This window comes from Helicoverpa zea, chromosome 30 (assembly GCF_022581195.2).
Source record: "Helicoverpa zea isolate HzStark_Cry1AcR chromosome 30, ilHelZeax1.1, whole genome shotgun sequence".
Lineage (NCBI taxonomy): Eukaryota > Metazoa > Arthropoda > Insecta > Lepidoptera > Noctuidae > Helicoverpa > Helicoverpa zea.
Genome location: NC_061481.1, coordinates 4,081,072 through 4,108,693, shown reverse-complemented (window position 1 = coordinate 4,108,693; position 27,622 = coordinate 4,081,072). Strand labels below are relative to the sequence as shown.

Below are 27,622 nucleotides of genomic sequence, written 5' to 3'. Positions count from 1 at the left end.
TTTCTAAATAATGGTACGGAACACTTCGTGCGCGAGTCTGACTCGCACTTGGTTAGTTTTTTAATCACGGAAATACACAAAATTGACCCTCATTCTACCCGATCCCACCTAAAAATACTATAGACAAAGTATTTTTTATTTCGTCTCAAAAGCCTAGAACTCCAACCAACCAAACGTCAAACAAAATTGTTTTGTAATTAAAAAAGTGCAGGTTGCAACGAAAAAAAACTACCACTCTGCGACTCAGTGCATCAAATATGTTATTTTAATTGTTAAAAGCAGTTTGTATGCTCAAACAGCAGATATGAGCGACACTCCTGGATATTTGGACGGCGTCTGTGAAGGCTGTCTGAGCCCGGAGCGGCAACAGCCAGTGGAAATCACTGATATTGAAATTAAGAAACTGTTTTTCGAAATTCTCAACCAAGCGGCTGATCAAGTAAGTAATGAAACTAAGTATATAAAAATAACTAGTGCATGAATTAGTTAACTAGAACACGTTTTTGTTTTATTTAGTTACTTTTATCCTATTTTGTTTTTATTTACTTAGATACTATTTTTTTTTATCTGGAAATAACTTCAATTGTTTTGTGTTGATTACGGAATTCGAATTTCTAAGGTTACCCAGTTACCGAATTCAATATTGAGTTACGATGCTCATTTGTCCGCAATCTTAATAGAAATAACTAGCTGTATTCCCGCGGTTAGGCCCGAGAGTAGGCGAGCTATATCGAGCTATAGCGAGGCAAGTTAGGCCAGAGAATTTAACAAACCTCTCTATATTTGTTTTGTTGACTTTTCAAAGGCGTTCGACTCAGTGAGGTGGCCGATACTTTGGGATACTCTCTTGGCTATGGGAACACCTAAACATCTAGTTCACCTTCTTAGGAAGCTTTATGAAGACACACAGCTTAGGTGAGAACAGACGATGTCTCATCACATAATTTTCATCCAAGTGCCGGGGTCCGTCAAGGCTGTATTTTATCACCACTTCTGTTCAACATCTACACAGAACTCATTATGAGAATAACACTCGAGAATTGGTCAGACGGAATCGCTATAGGAGGTTACAAAATATCTAATCTGCAATATGCGGATGATACAACTCTATTTGCATCTAGCATAGATAAAATGGAGTCCCTGCTGAACAAAATGGAGCGTGTTAGCCTTGATTTCGGACTGAAGATCAATCGCAGCAAGACTAAAGTTATGATTGTCGATAGAGCTAGTAACAACTCGCCCGAAGTCACTGAAATTGCGAATTGCAACGTCGTACAATCATATATCTACCTTGGGACACTAATCACCAACACCGGTGGATGCGCGGATGAGATCAAACGACGCATGGCTATCACCAGGTCCTCCATGGATCGGCTCAGGAAAATATGGAGAAACAGGAACATTACAAAGGCCACCAAAATGAGACTTGTTAAGGCACTAGTGTTTCCCATTTTTCTTTACGGTGCAGAGACATGGACATTGAGGGAAAGTGAGAAAAAGAAGATAGACGCTTTGGAAATGTGGTGTTGGAGAAGAATGCTTGGAGTATCGTGGACAGAATTCCGGACCAACGCATCTATTATCTAAGAACTCGGCGTCAAGCAGCGTCTATCTTCCATCGTCCAGTGTCGAATACTCACTTTCTTCGGACACATTACACGTCGAGAGGGCGTTTCTGTGGAACGACTTGTGGTGCAGGGGAAAGTTGAAGGCACAAGAGCGCGCGGCATGTCACCGATGCGTTGGGCTGACCAAATAAAAACGGCACTCAATGGTCCACTTCACGAATGCGCAAGGAGAGCTACAGTGCGAGACGAGTGGCGACGGATTGTGAAGCTTACTACCACCCCTGATATGACGACCACGACCACTCTGCCAAGAGTGTGACGACAAAGAAGAAAAGAAGAAGAATTCCCGCGGTTTCATGCGCGTCCCGTGGGAACTACTGCCCGTACCGGGATAAAATATAGACTACGTTACTCGGGAAGAGTGTAGCTTGCGAACAGTGAAAGAATTATTCAAATTAGTCTATTAGTTTGGGAGCTTAAGACAACCCACTGACCACTTTTACAAACAAAAAAATGTTTCCTCATTTTTATATTAGTGTAGATTAGGTTTCAGTGGGTTGTCTTAGGGGTAGTTTTGATATTTTTAATTAAATAACTAAAGTAATTTTATTTGTGGTTGGCGCAGCATGTTTTATCGTTCTGTACTCTTCCAGTTGCCGTCACTAATTAACTGCCTCATTGGTCTAACTGTCGTAAGTACGGCTGCTGAGCACGAGGTCTCGGGTTCGATTCCCGGGTTGGGCTGAAATCGCTTTGTGGGTTTTAGAAGACTTTCACAAAACAGCCCGGAGCTGGAAGTTGGTGATTGATTCACCCGTGCATCAGAGAGCACGTTAAGGTCGGTCCTGCGCCTGATCTCTCTCCGGTTGTGTCAGATTGCCGGCCCATCGGGCTATGAGAGTGAAGGAATAGTGAGTGCACCTGTGTCTGTGCAAATGCTTGTGCACCATATGTCCTGCGCAGCTGGCTAATCTCGTTATATGAGAACAGCCGCCATAGCCGAAATCGGCCTTGGACGCCACTAGTTGCCATCATCTCACTGAATCGATCAATTGTTTCAGAACATAGAGAATCTGAAGCTGCGTCTATGCTCCGAGTGCAAGTCCAGCATTAAGAAGTTCCTGACCTTCCGCCAACAGGTGCAAGACGCCCACGAGATACTGTCCCGGCATTTGGTAAGCTGCTACGCTGTAACACACGCTATCATTTGCACTATACTATAAATAAAACTATTAACAAAAATAAAATGTATCTTTTCATTGGTGGTATGGATACTACTACCTTGTTGGTAACTAAAATTATTTCAAGTCACCTCATCATCATCATCATCATCTTAGCCATAGGGTGTCCACTGCTGAACGTAGGCCTCCCCCTTAGATCTCCACAGATACCTGTTGGAGGCGACCTGCATCCAGCGTCTTCTGGCAACCTTTATAAGGTTGTCTGTCCACTTTGTTGGTTGACGTCCTGCGCTGCGCTTGCTAGTGCATTATGACCTATGATGCTATATGTCCTCACATTCAAGTAAATTTTCATGGAAACTATTGAATACAAGTAGCTTGAAATTCAGCTTGCACTGTAATCGGGCAAGCCTTCATAGTTTTGACATCTAGCAAGTTATTAACTAACAATAAACTAAATACTATCATACATAAGTAATACATAAGACTCGTAAGGTTGGCTGTCAGAGAACCAATTCTGGGTTAAGCTTGCTGTTGTACATAAACTATTTTTTTTCCACGTATCAAAATGTACTCGTACTTATGTGTGCAATAAAGAATAATTAAAAATAAACATAAAAGCCATCCTTTCTTTTTAGTAATAGCGTGGCTGGGCTAGCCTTAAATCTTCATGCCCTGTTCCCAATAACATTTGGGATCGGAGCAATATGCCTTCCGCTGCCTTTCTTCCCGAAGGGTCCGTTCAGACAGACCGGCTCGGAGAGGAGAGCAAATTCTTAACACGTTGAAAATTGACTACTTAATATTTGAAGTAAGGTTTATTTTTGCATGCGCACTGCTTAAGTCATTAAGAATGCTCGACGGCGCTCGTTTTCAAATAATAAGAGGAGCCGACCGGCTCCGATCGTGTACTTTTTCTCGGTCTTGCTGACGTTTGGCCCCAATTGCATCTCACGCAGCCGATCGGAGCCGATCGGAGCCGACTCCGGTCTGTGTGAAAAGAAAAATGCGCGCTGATGCTCTCCGAGCCGGTCTATCTGAACGGACCTGTCATACTGACATGACACTCACTGCCATCTTACTCATGTCATCTTTCAGACAATCCAAACTTTACTATTGAGTCAACCATTTAATGTTTTCATCTTATGTAAAGTGTATAATACAAAAAATGAATATGAATATAAGTAGGAGAAAAGTCTTCAAAATTGTTTGTGGAGGAGTCTTTTTGGTTTTGCCAGATTAAAAGCAGAAAATGGTGCCTCTGGTTGGATTTTTGGGATGTTGTGTTTTTTGAGTTTGAGTTAAATTACACATCTACTATTTCACCCTATAAAACCTATAAACTTCGGATAACCTTGTACGGTAGACCGCACATCAGTGGTAACTGTCATGCACCTTAACTCAATAGTAGTAAGTACGATTTTCCTATAAAACTGTTACCACTGACCTGAAGTTGACTGTACATCCTGAATGACTTTTTAAACTCCTTGTAATTAGACTTAACAGAACTTTGCTTAACTGTCCTTGATAAAGGTTAAACATTAAAACAGTTGTGACAGCAATAACGACCTAGAATATCTGTAAATACAATAAATATAGTAAGAAGTATACGCTAGTCCCACTGTAGCGAGCTGTCAAGTGAATCCTGGGCGCACTGTACCCCCGCTTGTTGTCCGCAGCAACCACGGCCGCAGACCAATAGCTTGCGGCTGCGGGCGCTGCTGGCCAGCTAACCGACCAATGAGAGCGCCTCCCCTCGTCACCTGCCTGGTAGGTGTTCGCGAGAACCTTCTAGAAGCTTCCAGAACATTCTATGATACTACGATGCCAACCGCTTGCAAATAGAGTATGCGGATTCCATGCAATCGTCATTTGTCTCGTATGTCCGAGTGTTAGAACGTTCTAGAAGTGTCGATCAATCGCTGATCGATCTGCCTGATAGGTGTAATCATCGGCAAGAATCTTGAGCGCTGACCTTCACCTGCGCAGAAGTGATTTATAAGTAAAGAACCAATCCCGAGTGACGGCTATGACACGATGTGCTGCGGGCCAATCACCGCTTTACCCCGCCCCCGCGCCTCACTTCATACCACAAAAGGGACCCAATAAATTACTTCTGCGCAGGTAAAGATCAGAGCTCAAGATTCGTGCCGATAACTATACCTGTGTATTTGTGTGTGTATGTCCACTTATATGTAATGTGTATGTCCTAGGATACTAATCAGTTACCACCCACACAAGTAAAGATTAAGAGACTTTTACTTAATATCAGGAAAAATTATGTACTACTGTTTTTTGTAAAGAATTTTCCTATCTAACCTACTCAATGCATTTACCGAGCTGCGATATTCCTTGCTAAGACTGGTTGTCAAACTCTGACTTCTGACTACCCGTAACTACCATTGTAACGACTGCCAATGATATTCTAATGTCAGCCGGGACCCACCTTGGGCTGCGGGTTGTTGGGCTGCGGGTTGTTCGAAAGAGGCCCTAGCACATAAGAAGGCCTACGACGGAACACGACGGCTTTTAGTCAGTAAGAGTCTGACACTCCCTCACCGCTGCTAACCCACAGCGGGAGGGGTCATTTGATGATTTTTTACGTCGTTAAAAAAAAAAGAAAAAAAGCCGGGACCCACCAATTTTACGTACCTTCCGGAATACGGAGGAACTCGTCATGAGATGATGGTCCCCAGTAACGCTCCGCAACCGTTGCTTACAGGCCCGCCGCTAGCTGTTTGTTCGCCCGCGTGCAAAACTGATTATGCCGCCCTACGACTACATATTATACTGGGTTTTGTCAAAAAATATATAAAGGGGGGGGGGGTCCGGACGGACCCCCCCGGCCATTCATATCCATTTTACTTGTCCAACAGAAAAATATATATACATACACCGCTCTGATTGCAGAAAACCCGCCTACTTTTGGATACATAAATATTGCAATACATAACATACATTACACATAACTTTTTATAGTAACCTAAGAAGTCTTGGGTTGCCCCATTAGCAAACTAAGCAATTGCTTAGGGCATCAATGCAGTGCAATCATATCCCAAGTGGCCCCTATGTATACGATATACGTTAGGTACCAACATAACGTACATCAAAGTGCTTAGAACAGATTATGAGTAACTTAAACTAACGAACTTCAATATCTATAACAATGTTTAAATTCAGTAAAATATTATGTTATTTATGGTTTTTGGTGAGTTTCCCGTTGAAAAAGTGAACGTATAAGACACCTTCCGTATGTAAGGAAGCGCGAGCGAAGCGAGCGCGAAAATTTTTTAGTCTAAGGACATAAAACAAATCAAAATCACTGTAAATTAACAAAGCAAAGTCAAAAAGTAAGATATGCACAGAAAGGAAGTGCAAATGTATATGAAGCCGCGAGCGAAGCGAGCGCGATTTTTTCCTTTTAGAGTTTTCATGAAGTAGTGAGTGAACATATCATAAAAAGCCAAAGTGAACAAAAAGCTATAAATGATTTAAATTCGGAACTGAATGCCTCAACAATTAAACAAAGATAAATTGTGATATCTGACATGGAGCCGCGAGCGCAGCGAGCGCGAATTTTTTTGGGGATGCAAAGGGTGAACCCGTCAAAATTTATAGGAGACGACCAAAGCGAGGGCGGCTTTTTCTGAAATTTTATTGCAAATCTACTCATCTATTATTAGTAAAAATAGTTTTATTACATAATTATGGTTTAATTTTGCCGCCTCCTAAATAGTGCCGCCCGGGGCATTTGCCCCAACGCCACGCTAAAGGTTGATCTTAAATCGTTTTTAATAATTTTTAATTTTGAAAATGATCTTTCAATAGAAGTAACTGAAACCGGCAGTGTAAGTAATATTCTTAGCGCTATTGCTGTGTTCGGAAATATTGAAATCAAATCATTGGTAGAAAGATATTGTATTTTTTAAATATCACGTGATAAGTCGCTCGATTTGCCGCCCCCTAGGACGTGCCGCCCGCGTGCGGTGCACGCCTTGCACGCCCGCTTACGGCGGGCCTGGTTGCTTAACTTTATGATCGATAGACCAGGGGCCCGATTCTCCTAAGTTAATAACATCAAAATTGTATAGAAATTGAATCGCAATAGCAGTTTTAACCATATCGAGCATTCTGCTACTAATATAAGACCAATCGTATTCCAACGACATTCGATTGGTTTGCGATTGGTCTGCCATTTTCGTGATTTTGGTCTATACGGTTGTTTGCTCTACAATCATATTGCAATCGTAGGTAAATCATTTGCAGACAAAATGAATTATTATGAAATGACAAAAATGGATAAAAACGTTTATTTCCAAGAAAAAATAGCGGAATGACGACTCAATTACGATTGAAGCGTATGCCACATACGCTTCAATCGTAATTGAGTCGTGACTGGATCTCAGTCGGATGTAAATCGAATGTCGCTTAAGTAAAATTAAGAGGATCGGGCCCCAGTGCGGCTGTTGCTTACCCACGAGCTTACAAGCCTTTCAAAATACAAAAATACGGCTAAGTTACAATCTATTCGTAGTAACAGGTTCTGAGAACTGAACCCCTTGTCATTCAACTGATTGCATTAAGTTATTCATGTCCTAGCTACCTGAGGTGTATCGATCCATCGCAGTTCTATTGAAACTAGGACGGCGTTGGGTCAAGGGGTTGTATTGAATTGGATACCTATCTTATTTATACTTTGTTTATACTTGAGGGAATACATCTCGTGGAAACCTGGACTATACAGTCTGAAATCACCAACCCGCATTGAGCAAGCGTGGTGATTAACGCTCAATCCTTCTCCGTGTGAGAGGAGGCCGGAGCCCAGCAGTGAGACGATAAAAAGGCTGGAACTTGAGGGAATAAGCTATTTATGTATATCAATTTAAATATAAGCTGTTTCAAGGAGGTAAATAGGGAACTATTTTCCGGATAAATATTATTATTATCGCATACCTAAAGGATGCCAGAAGTCGTGGTGGCCTAGTAGGCAAAGAACCAACCTCTCGAGTATGAGGGCGCGGGTTCGATTCCAGGTCAGGCAAGTACCAATGCAACTTTTCTAAGTTTGTATGTACTTTCTAAGTATATCTTAGACACCAATGACTGTGTTTTGGATGGCACGTTAAACTGTAGGTCCCGGCTGTCATTGATTGAACATCTTTGGCAGTCGTTACGGGTCAGAAGCCAGTTAGTCTGACACCAGTCTAACCAAGGCGTATTGGGTTGCCCGGGTAACTGGGTTGAGGAGGTCAGATAGGCAGTCGCTTCTTGTAAAGTACTGGTACTCAGCTGAATCCGGTTACACTGGAAGCCGATTCCAACATGATTGGGAAACGGCTCGGAGGATGATGATGACTCTAGATTATACACACGCAAATACATTGTTCTCTTTATAATACTGCTTCAAAAGTAAGTACATATTCGTAAGACCAATTAGGATATAATTGTACAGTGCGCCCAGTATATTTTGGCAGGTGTGGCGAAATGCTGTATATTTTTGCGCTAAAGTTAATTATTATTACTATAAGACCAGTGTACCAAGATATACTGGCACGCTGGCAGTTGTAAATATATAAAATATATTAACCGCAGTTCCCAATATTAAATGCTATGCTCATCAGTTACCTATGAAACTTATGCGTTGATAACCTGATTTAACTTTCCTATTGCAACTCATCCCTACTAATATTATAAATGCGAAAGTAACTCTGTCTGTCTGTCTGTTACGCTTTCACGTCTAAACCACTGAACTGATTGTAATAAAATTTGGTACAGAGATAGAGTTGACCTTGAGAAAGAACATAGGATAGTTTTTATCCCGGACTTTTGAAGAGTTTTCTTGGAAACGCGATATATCCGAACTCTACACAGGCGGAAGCTAGTATACTGTACTTAGTTTAATCATAGCGTCGACGCTCCTCAAAACGTAATATTCTTCTTAGCAACAACTAGAAAATTTTTCACCAAACAATATTCATGTAACCTTATAATCTTCGTGTATCCCACAAGATTCATAAGACCTGTTACTTGTAGTAACTAATTAAAAATATTGCAGATCGCCTCATCTCAGTCTACTCTGCCGTCAGAGCCCACCGACAATTTCACTAAAACGCCCACATCCGTCAGTGATGTTAAGACTAGGATAGATGTTACGCCCAAAGAGCTAGCGTTTATAAAGGTAGAAGATGGGCTGGATGACGGCGGATGTTACCTGGATGATGACGATCAGGGAGGTGATGAGGATTTTAAGGTATGTTAGTTACTAAGAAGATGAGATAAAAAGCTTATAGCCTGGATAATTAAGGTAATGGCTTCCACGGCCGATTTTCGGCCACGGCGGCTGTTCTCACTTAAGGAGATCAGCCAGCGGCGCAGGAGCATTTGCTCAGACACAGGTGCACTCCCTATTCCTTCACTCTCATAACCCGATGGGACGGCAATCCGACACGACCAGAAAGAGATCAGGCGCAGGACCGACATTTACGTGCTTTTCGATGCACGGGTGAATCAATCACCAACTTACAGACTACGGGCTGCTTTGTGAAAGTTTAAGAAAAGCCACAAAGCGATAAATAAGGTATGTTACACTGAAATGGTTTTTCCAATCGGTCCAGTAATTCTGAAATAACTGTCAAGCTAATAAAATCTTCAGCTTTAGGATTCTACTAATATACCTTTGGAAAAAGTGAAACAAATTCACTACATTTAAATACTGGTATACGAATTATCTTAAGTATGAGTAATCTTTACCGTAACGAGAGCCGCGGCATGTTTTCTTGATTGACATGATTTTCATAATAAATAGTTGTTCTAGCTTAACAGATAGCCACTTCTTCCCATAAAAAACACACAGGAGGGGTGGTGAACTGGTCATTCTGGAAACTTCCATAATTTTTTCAGAGTTCAGATTTTCAGGCAATTTTGAATGTGTAATATTTTTGCAGACAGTATTAAAAGCAGAGATCTCGCAACCAAACCAGTTAGATATAAGCGTTAGTTATAAAACAAAAGAAGATGACTTCAATGAGTCTGATGATGAACCGCTACACAAGAAGCGGAGTAAGAAGGAGGCGGGGGAGAAGAGGGGGAGGAAGAAGAAGAAAGATGATGGTAAGAGATAGAGCGTTAATTGTCTATATCTTGTCTTGTCCCAAATATGTTTGGGTCAGCTTCCAGCCTAACCTTCTACAGTTAAGTACACGTAATATTAGTGAATCCCGGCTGTCATTTGAACATCTTTGGCAGTCGTTACGGGTAATCAGAAGCCAGAACGTCTTGTCAAGGTATATGGGGTTTCAGAGAGAAACAGCAAACCCCAGTGGGGCCCACCAGGGCCAAAGCCTGCCGGGGCTGCACGATTGTTTGAAAGAGTTACCGCGGCCCTGGCAAATAAAGAGCTTCAGAAGGAACATGATGTTTTAGTCAGTAAGAGTCTGACACTCTGCACACTCAGCGGAAGGGATCATTTGATGATTTCCCATATGAAAAAGAATTATAGGGTTGAGAATTTGACAGATCAGTTAGACTGGAAGCCTACCCAGACATTTATGTATGTAATTGTTGAAAGGCTTCTGTGGATATCATCATCATCATCTCAGCCATAGGACGTTCCACTCCTGAACATAGGCCTCCCCCCACTTTGCTGGTGGACGTAAATGTGTGGATATAAATAAATGGACATATTTCCAGCCTTACCTAAGATAGACCGTCGCAAGTGTCCTGGGCCGAAACGCGAGAGGCCGCCGGGCGTGGTGGATAATCCGCGCGTCAGGCTGAAGCTGAAGCAACTGAATGTGCCGGACGGCATGCTCGAGTGTGTTGTACTTAGCTGGGAAGAGGTCAGTGAATTTTGTAGACTCTAGACTTTTGCAAGGATCTTGTTCTCTGACTTGAGTTTTTAGGACTCCTTTTAGGTCTTAGGCCCGGTTGTTGGTACGTTACGGTAAAGTTAAAGTTAAAATTTGACCGTTGTCAATTTTGACCACGGCGACATTTTTATTATGAAACTAGCCGTTTTCCCGCGGTTTCACCCGCGTCCCGTGGTAACTGCTGCCCGTACCGGGATAAAATATAGCCTATGTTACTCGTGGATAATGTAGCTTTCGAATGGTGAAAGAATTTTTAAAAACGGTCCAGTAGTTTTTGAGCCTATTCATTACAACCAAACAAACAAACAAAGTTTTCCTCTATATAATATTAGTATAGATTTAACGTTCAACAACGCTTTTTAAATTTAACCCCGGTTAATTTTACTGTAACTAGAATTTAACCCTAACCTTGACGTAACCGAGCTTCGAACAACCGGGCCTTAGAGGTATACCGTTGGAAGTTCTTTTTGCAACAATTTCAAGGGGCTTCACGACAGTAACATTCCAAAAGGAGTAGGTTTAATTTCATTTTTGTCAGATTGTTTGATCTCCTTATTGGTGGTCAAATAAGCCGGTTCAAACAGGTCCTTTTAGAAGTCAAGATTTTTTGAATAACGTTTAAATACAAATAAGTTGAGTTGAGTGTTGCGTTAAATGTACTACGAACCAATGACATTTAAGTATGACCCATTTCGTTGTTTGAAACTTTCAGAACAATAAAGACTATAATCATCGGCACGAATCTTGAGCCCTGACCTTCACCTGCGCAGAAGTGATTTATTGGGTCCCTTTTGTGGTATGAAGTTCGGCGCGGGGGCGTTGTAAAGCGCTGATTGGCACGCAGCGCATCGCGTCATAGCCGTCACTCGGGACTGGTTCTTTGCTAATAAATCACTTCTGCGCAGGTGAAGGTCAGCGCTCAAGATTCGTGCCGATGATTATACCTCCTTTACAGTGCATGACGAATTTCAACCTTTTTTTTATTGCATCTGCGAAAATTTGCTGGAAGTCGATTATACATGTCATCGGTTGATGGTACTGGGTATGGGCTGGCTGTGAATCGTCCCACCCTTGTTCCAGGTGGAGGCGGAAAGGCAACGCGGGCTATCGAGCGCGGCGTACTCCGGCCAGCAGTACCGCTGCGCCCACTGCGTGCTCGGCTTCAACCACCGCGCCAAGCTGGTCGCGCACATGAACAAGCATGACGCGGTCAGTGTACACACACACAACACACACACAAACATACACACTAACATGCAGAAACACAGAAACACAGAAACATAGCTTTAAAACAGAGCGTCAGAATTTTGCCACCTTCACATTTTTAATCACATTTTTGTTACTCGCGACAAAAATCCGCCAGCATGAAACCGTTGCGACAAAAGTTTCGGTGGTTGGACACGTTTTTTAGGGTTCCGTACCCAAAGGGTGAAACGGGACCCTATTGTTTTCGCTCCTCTGTCCGTCCGTCCGTCCGTCTGTCACCAGGCTGTATCTCATGAACCGTGATTGTTAGAGAGCTGAAATTTTCACGGATAATGCATTTTTGTTGCCGCTATAACAACAACTGAAAACTAGAATTTAATAAATAATTTCAGGGGGCTCCCATACAGCAAACGTGTTTTTTTTGTCTGTTTTGTAAATAATGGTACGGAGTCTTCGGAGGTCGTACGGTGAGTCCCTTCGTGCGCGAGTCCGACTCGCACTTGGCCGATTTTGATAAATTTAATATTTCATAAATAATAGTCTTTTCTGTGGGTTTGATGATGAACTTGGTCATATACTTCGGGTTTAGTAAGCACATCATTTGAGTGGCTCATGGCTAACGTCCCCGTGGCTATATTCCAGAGCGCGGGCCCACTGGAGTGTAACGTGTGTCATGTTCGCTGCAAGCACGCGCATGCGCTCAGTGCACATAAGCGAAGACATCGACTTAGGTAAGTCCTCCTCCGAGCCTTTTTACCAACCATGTTGGGGTCGGCTTCCAGTCTAACCGGATGTAGCTGAGTACCGGTGCTTTACAAGGAGCGACTGCCCTATCTGACCTCTTCAACCCAGTTACCCGGGCAACCCAATACCCCTTGGTCAGACTGGTGTCAGACTTATTGACTTCTGACTACCCGTAACGACTGCCAAGGATGTTCAATGACAGCTGGGACCTACAGTTTAACGTGCCATCCGAAACACAGTCATTGGTGTCTAAGATAAACTTAGAAAGTACTTACAAACTTAGAAAAGTTGCATTGGTACTTGCCTGAACTGAAATCAAACCCGCGCCCTCATACTCGAGAGGTTCTTTGCCCACTAGGCCACCACGACTCAGGTAACTATTCTTCAATACTGAAAAACTGACTTTATTTTCCCATTCAAGTTTGTCATTTGTCATCCATTTGTCGGTGGTGTCGGATTGTCGTCCCATCGCGCTATGAGAGTGAAGAAATAGTGAGTGCACCTGTGTCCAAGCAAATGTGCCTGCACTATAATATGTCCTGCGCAGTTGGCTGATCTCCTTACATGAGAACAGCCGCCGTAGCCGATAATCGGCTAGGAGGTCATCATCAACATTATCACTCTAATTATTTTCCCATTCAAGTTATCTGTTGACATAACTTGTAGATTTCGTCAGATTCCCATAGAGAGAATGTTTGTATTTTGGTTGTTGTTTTTTGAGGGTAGTGTTATTTTTAACAGTAGGTGCATTTCTTAAATACACATATAAATTAATATAAATAGGATTATAGTTTGCAGGGTAATTAAAAAGTGTAATAAATAACTGTTACTTAAATTATTTTGTATTGTTCTATGTAGACGATATGATGATGATCATTGTGATGGTGACTTTGTAGTACTCTCTCTCAAGCTTTAAGGCGTTATTTATTTGACCGTTATTCCGATATATTTCATCAATTGTTCGCCCAGCCTTGTCCTTGTTTTGTTGGGGTTGGTCTTTTACCTTCGATCTGCTGCTTAACTTCTAATAATGCGGCTGCTGTGCTCGAGGTCTGGGGTTCGATTCCCGGGTCGGGCCGAAATCGCTTTGTAGGTTTTCTTGGACTTTCACAAAGCAGCCCGTAGTCCGGAAGTTGGTGATTGATTCACCCGTGCGTGCGACGGAGAACACGTAAATGTCGGTTTCTGTGGCTCTTTCCGGTCGTGTAGGATTGCCGTTCCATCGGGCTATGAGAGTGAAGGAATAGTGAGTACACCTGTGTTTGCGCAAATGCTCGTGCACTATGATATGTCCTGCGCAGCTGGCTGATCTCCTTAATTGAGAACAGCCGCCGTGGCCGAAATCGGCCGTGGACGCCATTATTTTATTATTATGTTAATGCAGTACCGATATTTCCTCTACAGATGGCGCTGCACAGTATGCGGGCACACGATGTCCCGCGCGGGAGTGGCGGCCGACCACTGCAGTCGCCGACACACCGCGCCGCCTCCACAACACACGTGCCGCCTATGCGGACATACTGATGCGTTAGTATGTTATGTGTAAGTGTACTGCATACTGACTGCACCGCTGCAGCCGCAGACACACCGCAGTAGAGATGTCAGCAGGGCCAAGGCCTGCCGGGGCTGCGGGTTGTTCGCGCGAGTTACCGCGGCCCTGGTACATAAAAGGCCTACGACGGAACACGACGGTTTTTAGTCAGTAAGAGTCTGACACTCGCTCACCGCTGCTAACCCACAGCGGGAGGGGTCATTTGATGATTTTTGACGTCGTTAAAAAAAAAGACACCGCAGCACGACTGCCTATCTGACCTCCTCACCACCTGCCAGTGAGACTTTCTAAAATGACAGCCAGGACCCGCCAATTTAACATGCTTTTCGGAACAAGATGGTCCCCATTCCTGGACTGACCGCACCAAGTGTTGCTTAACCATAAGAAAGTCATCATCATCATCATCTCCCGAGCCTTTTCACAACTATGTTGGGGTCGGCTTCCGGTCTTACCAGATGCAGCTGAGTACCAGTGTGCCACAAGGAGCGACTGCCTATCGGACCTCTTCAACCCAGTTACCCAATACCCCTTGAGAGTCTATCATAATTGTCTGTTTCATAGTTCTGTGCATCGTGTCGCACGTTAATGTCGGTCGTGCTTGTGATCTCTCTCCGGTGGTGTCGGATTGCCGTCCCATCGCGCTGTGAGAGTGAAGGAATAGTGAGTGCACCTGTGTCCAAGCAAATGCTCGTGCACTATAATATGTCCTGCGCAGCTGGCTGATCTCCTTATATGAGAACAGCCTTAGCTGATAATCGGCTGGGAGGACATCATTCGGCTTTGTAATTATGTAACCTTAACCCCCCTTAAGGGTCGGACAGTATTTTATCAACACTATTTATTGTATATATGCAGTAGTTTGGCAAAGTTGCGCAGTCACATGAAGAGTCATGCGGAGCGACAGCGCTGCGAGCTTTGCGGGAAGACGTTCCGGGATAGAACATCGTTAAGGACGCATCTCTTGTGAGTTGTTATTTGTGTTAATATTATGTCGGGTGTGTCATTCACAATCACATTAAATCCTATCGCATAGATATACTTTATGATATTCTATGGCGAATTGTAAAAAAAAAAATAACCTAATCCATTCAGTGGATTAAACACAGGAGTCATTTTTCGTTTTCATAATTTACAACATCATTGTGTAAAGCAGAGATAATGTTAGGAGTATCGAATGTTTTGATCAGTTGACAGCTGTCAGTTTTCAAGAGAGAATTTCAGTTGTTTGTAATGACTGACTTTTATATGATGTTCCAATTTTCGCACATTTTTATTATATTTACTTTGTTTGAAAAAATCATTTTTTATCTTTACGTATTTTTCTCTATGTAAATCGACATATATTTACCAGTATATTAACGTATTTCATTTATTGTGATTGTGAACGACACACCCGATATGTATTGTACGCAGTAAAGTCAGGAACTGTTGGTCATATTTGATAAAAATATGCTAATGTAACAATAATTTCAGAGGACCGCACATAGGGGTATTTGACTAAAAAAAGCGGACAATATTCGACAAGATCAAAGTACAGTATCTTCGCAAATTGGATGTACTTGAGGGTACCTAGATAAATTAAGAACCTAAAACTACCCACATTAAAAACTTAAAAAAATGTTGTGTATCATTATTTCGCCTATCAATTGAACGGTTGCAAACGGTCACATAACAATCATTGAGTTAACGATTTTTTATCGCGCAATTTTGGTTGTTATTAACTAAACAAAGTCTTGTGAAGTGATATTCATGATGGATAATAATGAAGCAGGTATTCATTATTCGTTTTATTTTATTTGTTTTGATGTAGTATTAGTTAGCTTATAGATATGAACAATTCTTTAGACTGCATAAAAACGTAGTAAGATTTTACAACAAACATATACATAATAGTGTTTTTGTTATGTCTCAGGACGTTTCAGGGCAATTTTTGTTTTTTTTATAACAAGACTAACTATTCTACTATTGAAAACATAGAAATTTAGGTGCCTAAATCTGCCTATCATATTTTTTTCGTATTATTTTGTTAATACTATTTTTACAAAACAAACTTATATTATTCACTTGATATTGAAAACTTGACAATACAGGAGTTTTTCTGTAGCAGGTAGTTCTGGAAACAATGTTATTACGCGGGAATACTTATTTAAATTGATGAAAAAAGGTACAGAAAGAGAATTTGTAAAGAAGTTGGACTCTGTGGAGAAAGATATTGTAAGTAAGCCGACTTTCCCCGAGGAACAAAAACAACAGTTTCTGCACAAATTTTCTGCCATTAAGTCAGAAATGAAGACCAGATGGGTTGCTGCGAGTAGGACAGAAAAGGTTTTCTTGAAAAAAAATCACAGTTGGCTTCAAGGTACTGTAGAAATACCTACGGGATCAAGTAGAAATTCAGGTCGTCCATCGAAAGCATTTAGTGATTTATGTGATCGCAGTAAAAGGCGAAGAGTTGAGAGCCTTAAAGATGAGGGTGACTCTCAACAACTCTTATATGCGAGTCAAATGAAGCTCCGAGAATGTGGTTATCTACAGGCTGCAAAAGTGGTCAAAGATATCAGTAAAAGTCCAACCCGAGGATCAACGTACTTAAAAAACTACAAAAGCAGCGGTTCATTATTAAGATCACAATTAACACCCAATCAAGCATTATCAATCTTTGTGGAAGCGTCTTTAACGAGGAATCAGTATGAAATTATTAGGACTAGTGATAAAAAATTATATCCATGTTATAGTGCAAAGAAAGAGCAAAAAAAGACTGTTACCCAGATAAAGAATCAGTTTTGGTAACTGCCATCTGCGCCGAAGTAAAACTTCAAAATTTATTGAATCACACGTCTCAACGACTACTGTTATACTTGGATGATGTACTAAAAAGTCTACCAACAGAAGAAATAGCTTTATTGGAGTTAATTTGTACATGGGGCTGTGATGGATCGAACCAGACAGAGTACAAACAAAGATTTGAAAATACGGCCGATTCCGATGCTTTCATCTTTCAATCATCTGTGGTGCCCCTTCAAATTATTTGTACCAATAGCAAAAGGGTTATTTGGCAAAATGCGACACCATCCTCACCTCGCTTTTGCCGCCCCATGAGAATAAGATTTGTTCATGAAACATTTGATATTACAAACGAGGAAATACAATATTACAATTCAGTGCAACCAAGACGTTCTGAATAGGTTACTTCTTACATCTGACCCGTTTATAAGCAGTATTAGGCCAAAACGCCCAAAGAAGTCGAAACCCTTTAGTACCGCGGCTAGGGAAATGCTAATGCCAAGTGAAGTTGAAGTCTCAACTGAAAACGAAAGTTCGATGGATTCTGGCGATGAAACTGAAGCAAGTAGTGATTTTTTCAGTTAGGATTAATTGATTGATTCATTCATGTCACAAAATTTGCTAATAATTATTATGTTTAATTTTTTTTTTCACGACTTTTTTTTTAACTAAAAAAATATCATAAAATAAGTAATAATACATTCTACATAGTGATTTTTGACCAATAAACAGGATAAGAGCATAAAATAATATTGTCCGCTTTTTTTGGTCCAATACCCCTATGTGGACCGGCGTGATAATCACACAGTGTTTCACATTGTCAATATTCTACTTTTAAATACGTTTTAAATTATTAACTGCTTAAGTATTCTCTACTTCCTGTGCCCGGATAAAATGTCACCCGGAAACAGAGTAACTTTCCAGGACTGAGAGGATTTCTCAAAATTGATTCAGTAGTTTCAAAGCTTTTACCAAACAAATATTAATCCTCTTTAAAATATTAGTAAACATCACTATGGCCCGGTTTCACTGGTTACCGATAAAGTGTCGGTTAATAATCTGATAGTTAATGCCATCTACCAGATATCATCCTCCGAGCCTTTTTTAGGGTTCCGTAGCCAAAATGGCAAAAACGGAACCCTTATAGTTTCGTCATGTCCGTCTGTCCGTCTGTCCGTCTGTCCGTCTGTCACAGCCGATTTACTCGGAAACTATAAGTACTACAGTGATGAAATTTGATGGGAATATGTGTTGTATGAACCGCTACAAAAATATGACACTAAATAGTAAAAAAAAGAATTGGGGGTGGGGCCCCCCATACATGTAACTGAGGGATGAAATTTTTTTTTTCGATGTACATACCCGTGTGGGGTATCAATGGAAAGGTTTTTTAAAATGATATAAAGTTTTCTAAAAAACATTTTTCTTAAAGTGAACGGTTTTTGAGATATCAGCTCTCAAAGTCGTAAAAAGTATGTCCCCCCCCCTCTATTTTTATAACTACGGGGTATAAAATTCTAAAAAAAATAGAGGTGATGCATGCTAATTAACTCTTTCAACGATTTTTGGTTTGATCAAAGTATCTCTTATAGTTTTTGAGATAGGTTGATTTAACTGTAATTTACGGAACCCTTCGTGCACGAGTCCGACTCGCACTTGGCCGGTTTTTCCCAACTATGTTAGGGTCGGCTTCCAGTCTAACCGGATGTAGCTGAGTACCAGTGCTTTACAAGGAGCGACTGCCTATCTGACCTCCTCAACCCAGTTACCCAGGCAACCCAATACCCCTTGGTTAGACTGGTGTCAGACTTACCATCCACCATTTTAGGTTTCGGTGCCATCTACCAGATAAAGGTGGCTTATAATGTCTGTCAGGCATTGCTGTCCGAGACCTGTGAAACCAAGATTAAGTTTATCTGTCAGATAAGTTCCTGATTAAATAATACATATGTATAGATTAATAAACATGTATGTATGTTTGTGTGTCAGTATCCACTCGGGGGAGAAGGAATTCTCGTGTTCTCGCTGCGACAAGCGGTTTCTGTTCAAGAAGGCGATGCAAGTGCATGCCATGACGCACGATGCACATGCCAACCTGTATTGTTACCAGGTATGTTAAATATATACCGTCATACCACAATGAAGAAAAACTTTTAAACGTCCGTCTAAAAAAAATCCGATTATGAACGTTGAAATAACGTTCATTTTGCACTTCATTCAAAGTAGGCTGAAAATCAGCCCGCCCTTGACCATTTCCTATGTGTTTTTCTAGGGAAGAAAGCGTGGAGCGTTCATGTAATCTATAACGCTTTCTTTCATTAAACGAAATATAATTTTTAATGCGCCCTCTATAGTTTTTTTTTAACTATTCATTATATTTTTTTATTTTATGCCTAAATCAGAGGGCTGCATTTCAAATAGCCAATCCGTCACCTTGGGACGGCTGCCATGTTGGATTTAGGTCACGTGGTTATTTTATATGTGACATTTAACTTTCAGCAACATATTCAGTCCATCATCATCATCATCTCAGCCATAGGACGTCCACTGCTGAACATAGGCCTCCCCGTTAGATCTCCACAGATACCTGTTGGAGGCGACCTGCATCCAGCGTCTTCCGGCGACCTTTATAAGGTCGTCTGTCCACCTCGTTGGTGGACGTCCTACGCTGCGCTTGCTAGTCCGTGGTCTCCACTCAAGCACTTATTCAGTCCATAGTTTATGTATAATATGTTTTACTATACATAGGGGGAAATAATGTAAATTAATAGTTAAAAAACGAAAAACACGCTCATGTATTGTCATCAGAACTCAGAGCGTGTGCAAAGGACAATGCTATTCTTTGTATGGAAGTTGGGCTCAAGAGTTGCCCACAGTAACTGCATAGTGTATTATGTTCCATAGGCGTATAATAGGTCCCAGACCGAAATATTTCGAAATCTATCCCAGGAGTGCTGAGAAAAACCGGTTTGACTCTTATTCAATATTACGAAAAATATTATGCTTACGAACCAACTATTCCACTTTTATTACCTTAATTGAAATGCATTATAATATTAATCGACAAATACGATAAGATGATAGAAATAGGTATTGAACGAGAATTTTTTTTACCGACTTCAAAAAATGGAGGAGTGTCTCAGTTCGTTTGTATTCTTTTTACGTAAGTACGTGCATAACTCCGTCGTCGTTTACCAACCGATTTAAACAATCATTTTATTGTTTGAAAGGATTTACTTTCCAAATGGTTCCTTTGTTATTCGGTCCAGGGTCTGGTGATAGAAACCTTAAAACAATAGGGAACTCTCGGAAATTGTAAGCACATATCGAATAAAAACTTGTCATTCGGGTATATGTCTCCGACACTACTAAACAGTGGAGGTTAAGACCTGACCTGACGATGGAGACGACAGTGAGACGAGGGAACTCCTCAACGGTATCTATTTACTACCTCGTGTTCGAGCTTATTTTATTCGTCTTGATAAGATTTTTTCATTGCCATTACAGATATTAATTGCATGACGCTACACGAACTTAGGACTGATTGTGGTAGATAGAGACTGAAAAGCAAGAGAAACAACTGCAGTTGCCTTTAAACGTCTATTTCTGTTTTTTTTTTTATCCTAACAGTGAAACCACTAACTATCTGAATGTTATTTCAAGAAAAGAGGTTGTTAGGTTTGTGGCTGCTTAAAATGGCTTGCTAACAATGGCTGGCTAACATTAGAACCGGATATTTATATTTTCTCGAGACCTCTGGGACCGATTTCAAAAATATTTGGATTCCGTCTTAAGAGTGAAGTAAAGAACCGATTTTAACCATTCCCACTACTGGGCAAATGGCTTGGGCTTTGTAAAGTGACTGTTCAAGTTGAACATTAGAACTGGTTTTTCTCGGGACCTCTGGGACCGATTTCCAAAATATTTGGATTTCGTATTAACAGTGAAGTCAAGAACCTATTCTAACCATTCTCACTACTGGGCAAATGGCTTGGGCTTTATAAAGTGACTCTTCAAGTTTGACATTAGAACCAGTTTTTCTCAAGACCTCTGGGACCGATTTCCAAAATCTTTGGATTTCGTGTTAACAGTGCAGTAAAGAACCTGTACGCGACGATAGCTCAGTGCGATGATTGTATTAGATGATTCGGGTGATAAATTAAACTTGGTGGACTGTATAAATGGTATAATAAAATAAATGACTGTTACAATATTAAACGCGACGGAAAATAAGAAAATGCGTAAGCGCAGCCGTGCTCGGAGCGGTGCAACAGCTGACTGCCGTGAAGGGCGCGCGGGGCAGCCGGCGCTCGTCGCTCGTGCAGTCGCCGGTGGCTCCACCCGGCGCGATGGTATTGAGTATGTGACTCAACAAACCTATTTCGACCACTTTCACTGCTGGGCAAATGGCTCAGGCTTTGCTATGTGACTATCTATGGAGAACATTTGAACCGGTTTTTCTCGGGACCTCTGGGACCGATTTCCAAAATATTTGGATTTCGTATTAACAGTGAAGAAAAGAACCTATTCTAACCATTCCCACTACTGGGCAAATGGCTTGGGCTTTATAAGGTGACTGTTCAAGTTTAACATTAGAACCGGTTTTTCTCGGGACCTCTGGGACCGATTTCCAAAATATTTAGATTTCGTGTTAATAGTGAAGTAAAAAACCTATTCTAACCATTCCCACTTCTGGGCAAATGGCTTGGGCTTCATAAAGTGACTGTTCAAGTTTAACATTAGAACCGGTTTTTCTCGGGACCTCTGGGACCGATTTCCAAAATATTTGGATTTCGTGTTCAGAGTGCACTATGGAACTAGCTGGAACTACTCCCACTGCTGGGCAAACTTTGAGCCCAGACCCTGGCATTGTCCTTTCATCCTAATGGAAGACCGGGAAGTGGGTCAAATTAAGATTCCAAGATTTTCATACATACATAGTTACAAGTGAAGCTAATATAAACGTGTTAAAAATATTAATATATGTATTTACCTATTGTTAATTTTTCATTACACTAACTTTATCATTAATCCCAATAGGTGCTGATTTTCATATGTTAATAATCAGCAAATAATATTTTGTTTCAGTGTGATGTAACGTTCAAGAATCGCATGTCGTACACACAACACATGAAGTATAGTCTCAAACACGTCGATCCCGCACAGCTCAAGTAAGTACACTACTTTATTTGTGTACTTAAACGAGGACACTGCATTGTGTACTCTAGTGAGTACACTTCTTATCCTACTTATATTATAAATGTGAAAGTTTGTGAGAATGTATGGATGTATGTTTGTTATTCAATCACGCAAAAACGGCTGTACCGATAGGTGATACCCTGGATTAACACATAGGCTACTTTTTATCAACACACCACGCGGGCGAAGCCGCTGGCGGATTATGTGTTGAAAAATCCAAGTACATTCTTCCATTTTGGCATGCAAATATTTAACGATACAGTTAATCATTACACGTATAGCTATGTATATGTCGCAGGGATATGATAAAAACAGGGATTTGATCAAATCACGGAGGATGTTAAAATAACAACACGATTTTATCTTTTCCCTAAACAAATCTAGTGAATTGAACAAATCCCTAAATTGGTTCAGTGAAATGACAAAAAACATGTCAGTTCTTGTCTTATGCCTGTAAGAAATTCCTTTATGTAATTCACGATGCCACAAATCAGCTACATGTTTTAATAAGTGATTATTACAAATAGGCATATCATACACAACTAAAATATTTTTTATTTTTTAAAGAAATTTTTGTTCATTCTTTCAAAAAATAATATTGTTCTGAGTAATGGTGATTTTTTATATCAATATTTCCTTGTATTACATACACCTGATTATCATAATTATGTAACCTTTAAACTATTAACCAATTACCTTTAAAATATCAAAGCAAAATTATTTTTGTCATTTCACTGAACCAATTTAGGGATTTGTTCAATTCACTAGATTTGTTTAGGGAAAAGATAAAATCGTGTTGTTATTTTAACATCCTCCGTGATTTGATCAAATCTCTTAGGGAATTGATCAAATCCCTGCGACATATATACAACTAGCTAAATAGCTATATACCTATATACAGCTAAGAAGTACAATTGAACTTTCTTTATGAAACTTCTTAGTTGGTTCCTCTTTTTACTTGTGTAGTATATCTACGAGTATGATACAATGAGTACTACGTCTTATGTACTCAAATTAGTACATTATATTGCGAACTCATTTGAGTACACAGAGGTACCTGTGTACTCAACTGAGTACAAGATGTTATTAGTTGCAATTTCGCATACATTTTTTACTTGTTATATACATTTATGTTTATTTTACATGGTTTCCTTCAGGTTAATTTTGACTTTGTTTTGCGTGGTATTAATATATGCATGCATGTTACAGATATGCATGCACGTCATGCGACAAGCGGTTTCTGAAGGCTTCGCGTCTACACGACCATACACTAGCTGTGCATCTCAAGGCGACGCCCGTGCATTGCTCCGTGCCCGGCTGTAGCTTTGTGAGTATAGTGCCATGCATGCATGCATGCACATCACACGCTAGCTGTGCATCTCAAGGCGACGCCCGTGCATTGCTCCGTGCCCGGCTGTAGCTTTGTGAGTATAGTGCCATGCATGCATGCATGCACAGATATGCATGCATAAATAGATAGAAATATGTATAAGTATTATTTTTATTGTAGTTAACCTATCATTTTGTTAATTTGCGATTAGAGATTGAATGTTGACATATCTAATGTCATGTATATAAATTACTTGCTGTTTTCCAATTGTGAACGTTATTCAATCGGTTCAGTAGTTCGAAGCATTAAAGATAAAGATAAATTTATTCGTAAATACGGGTACAATACAGGTGACACATACATTTTAATGGTTCAGCCGTATTTTGCCATTTTCGGCACAATTGAATCTCTAATTACATATCAACGGATAGGTATAATCAGCTGTAATTTTATTTGCTTTACATAATAATAAAGTGATAATATTATGTATATGCATAGGCGTGTGCGTCTCGTCCGGTGCTGCGTGCTCACATGCGCTCGCGGCACCGCGACTCCGCGCCGCGCAGGAACCACGTGTGTCATACTTGTGGGAAGGCCTATCTTGTGAGTATTGTCTATGTTTATATTATTATGTATGTCTCTATCTGATCACGGGACTATGGAGTCCCTGATTTTTTGAGGGCGAACGTGGGGCCGAAGCCAACACGCTGAAGCCCTTTTGAGACAACTTTAATGAAATGGCGACACAAAACCGACGATTATCCCTGTGTAGGTACACTATAGAAATGTACCCAAGCACAATCTCCGGTTCTGTGCTAAACTATTGCTAACTATGGAATAAAATGGATGGATGGGATGCTAATGGACTGTATATTATAATAGATATACAGGTTTTAATGTAAATGATTCGTAAGAAATCAAATATAAAATGTTGTACCTATTTTACACGAATTTACACTTCTTCGATAAGAGCAGTTCAATACTTTTAAGTTTAACTATAACCGACTTACAAAGGGGTTTTACATTTTTTAAAGATAGACTAATCGTCAGTTACACAAAGCTCCATTAAAGTTAAAGCTTCATTAAATCTATTGCTGACACTTTTTATCTTGTTGACACAGAAAGAGTCAGCAATAGAATTAAAGAAGCTTTAACTTTGATGGAGCTTTGTGCAACTGACGGTAAGTTACCATTAGATTAAAGCGCAATCTTACCAAATCCTGATATAGTATAACTTAAAATATTTTCCGATATCTTTATTTAACTCCGAACTTTTCAACAATTCAAATGTTTATTTATTTATTTAAAAAAGTACTGCCACATCACAAACATTTAACATTCGATAACTTAAACTACTTTTTAGTTTATGGCCTGATGCATGTAACAATAATGGCGTACATAACATTCGCAATTCATCGGCTTGAAGATAGAATACAATAATAAATTATAAAAATAAAATTGAGAATATCTAATGAATACATACTTTGGAATTCAAAAACAAATAATACAGTGCCTATAATTGTTTAAATATTAACATAAATGTCTAATAGATGTCATGTCGCATCAGAGAAAAAATAAAGAACTGTTAGAACTACTAGCCCGTTTATCGGGAATAAGCAACAAATTGACTTTTTATCCCTGTGCTCATATTTTTCCTTCCCGACCCAAGTGAAACCACAAACATAAGCTAGTATAACAATATAATCGTATATATATATTGTCAGACTAAGAAAAGTCTAGAGGGTCATCTCCGCGCCCACTCGGGCGAGCGTCCCTTCCGTTGCAGCGTGTGTGCCGCATCGTTCGGGTACGAGGCTGCGCTGTACAACCATACCAGACTCGTGCATCTTAAGCATAAGGTATGTAGTGTTTTAATTCACTTTTCATTGTAACAAACTCACTCTTCACCGTAACATACTCACTTTTTATTGTAACACACTCATTTTTCATTGTAACATACTCACTTTTCATTGTAACAAACTCACTTTTCATTGTAACAAACTCACTTTCATTGTTACATACTCACTTTTCATTGTAACAAACTCTTATCAACTCTATGAGATGAACTCATTTTGTGAACAAACTCACCCTACATTCAGGCCCTATAACTTTTCAAAGATTTTCTTAGCACATAGTAGCTCATACACATAATATAACTTACGCACAAACTAGGTTTGTGTCTTTCAACACAACAATGTGACGAATCGACGAATGACGACATTTATGTTCGTACCAACTTTTAACCAAGGGTATGGTTGCCCAGGTAACTGGGTTGAGGGGGTCAGATAGGGCAGTCGCTCGTTGTAAAGCACTGATACTCAGCTACATCCGGTTAGACTGGAAGCCGACCCCAACATAGTTAGGAAAAAGGCTCGGAGAATGGCAAAAAAATACACCTCATACTTACAATTCGACACAGTTGTCACACTTCCACTTGTACGGTGGTCGGTGTCACCGCGTCTTATGTGCAGTTGACAGCTGTCAATTTATAACCGTTGTTTATACTAAGTTTTTGTCTATTACAGTTAGGTCGCAGTGTACCTCCCCCCGCGCCGCCCGCACCCGACATACCCTAGTAACACCTCACCGATATACTGTAGTACCCGTATGTTATATATATAAGTTAAATAATAACCACCTTATTCATTCATATTTAAATAATCATAATTTCTCTCATTGTCAATCAATAAAGCAATGACATGATCTGAGCAGTGACACACAAAAGTTAATCAATTATGATTGAGACTTGTACTGAACAAAACTATCTCCTGAGATACAGGCTATACCTAGTTCAGGGGATAGGGTGTAACGTTTGTGGCATATGAACCACTATAATATAATGTGAAATTATGTGTTACTATACTATCATATTACTTGTATCCTTGTGGTGAGAAATAAAAATGTTTTTTTTTTTTTTTTTTTTTTTTTATTATATTAGAATAGTACCAGTTAATGCTAAGTTGAAACCATCAAAGTCAAAGTCAAAAACGTTTATTTATTTCTTGATTAACAAATTTTTGTACACACACATAACAAAGAAAGATGACAGGAAAGAAAGAATTTGCAAAGGTAATGCTTATTTCTAAAGAAATCTCTTCCAGCATACTTGCGAAAGGAAAATGAGAATAAAAGAGATGTAGACTGTGTGTAAAGAGCAAAGGAAACAAAAATTAAAATGAAAGAAAACAGCTGTATATTGAAAGCAAGCTAGTTTTTAGTACTTTTTCACGTTAAAATTACAAAAGGACAGCTAAAAACTGCATATTTGGGTTCAGAATCGATTATAGATCACCCCCCAAGTATTCTTTAAAAAAATATTCAATGTACAGTTTTAACTTTCCTACGATTTTATTATATGTATAGATTTCGAAAACCGATAATACAAAAACCTTGAAGAAAATTATGGTTTAAAAAAGCTAACAAAGGCCGGTACCCACCCAGTAAAGTACGGTAGAACCCAGTTCTGGGTTAAGCTCGCCTTTGTACATGTCTTCTCTGTGTTGTGTGTATTTTTATATGTTTTTGTGTACAATAAAGAATAATAATAATTACTATTTAAACAAACTATATTTATAGTTTTATAAGAAGGTGGTACTGTGCTACTATATGTCAGTGCTATATGCGCTCAAATTATGTCATCGATGTCTATTTACATTATATAAACTTATTTTGAACTAAAAAAGGGGTGGTTATGATTTTGAACTATATTTTTTTTGGCACGAAATCATGCAATGTATTTAAGTAGGTAATTCTGTCACAATAAAATACAAGCTGTTGATTTGCATCCGTGCCATAGTCAAGGACCTAATTATACTAATGATTCTCGACCCAAATCAACAAAAAAAAAAAACGGTTGTCTGTAAATTCGGTTTACTGACGATAGTTGAACGTGAGACAAGATTGTACCTCTTTGTCGCTCGTTGCGTGCTCTCGCTTGCACTTCAAGCCTTAAGCGGAACGCCTCAGAGCGAGGTAACGCCGCATGAGTCATGATTTTCGTGCGTGCAGCCGGCTCCATCGATGTATAAGACGTTGTCACGTCAAAATTGGCACAATTTTTTTTGATTTTAATTTTTTTTCGGAAATTCGTCAATGTCGCCTACCCGTTTTTAAACTCGGCGCGTGTGTTACTGGCCTCAAAACTGTGCTGCGCTCTCACACTAACGTAAACACAAAGCATACGCAACGAT

General features: G+C 40.0%; 1 protein-coding gene across 4 annotated transcripts; it reads left to right on the top strand.

Moving 5' to 3' along the window:
- Nucleotides 1–171: 171 nt before the first annotated feature.
- LOC124644591 (zinc finger protein 37 homolog) lies at nt 172–27,622 on the top strand. Of its 4 annotated transcripts, XM_047184071.1 has the most exons (16): nt 330–439; nt 2,630–2,743; nt 4,429–4,519; nt 8,805–8,999; nt 9,694–9,859; nt 10,439–10,587; nt 11,698–11,826; nt 12,466–12,554; nt 13,972–14,109; nt 14,975–15,082; nt 18,893–19,013; nt 21,992–22,074; nt 23,312–23,429; nt 23,931–24,035; nt 25,157–25,291; nt 25,958–27,622. In XM_047184071.1, exons 3-16 carry the CDS (start codon nt 4,490–4,492, stop codon nt 26,006–26,008), a joined length of 1,617 nt encoding a protein of 538 aa, XP_047040027.1. In that variant the 5' UTR covers nt 330–439; nt 2,630–2,743; nt 4,429–4,489; the 3' UTR covers nt 26,009–27,622. The 4 variants fall into 4 exon arrangements, 3 of the variants coding, with proteins under 3 accessions (XP_047040026.1, XP_047040024.1, XP_047040027.1); XM_047184070.1 differs by lacking the exon at nt 4,429–4,519 and having other exon boundaries at nt 173–439; nt 13,972–14,094; XM_047184068.1 differs by lacking the exon at nt 4,429–4,519 and having other exon boundaries at nt 173–439.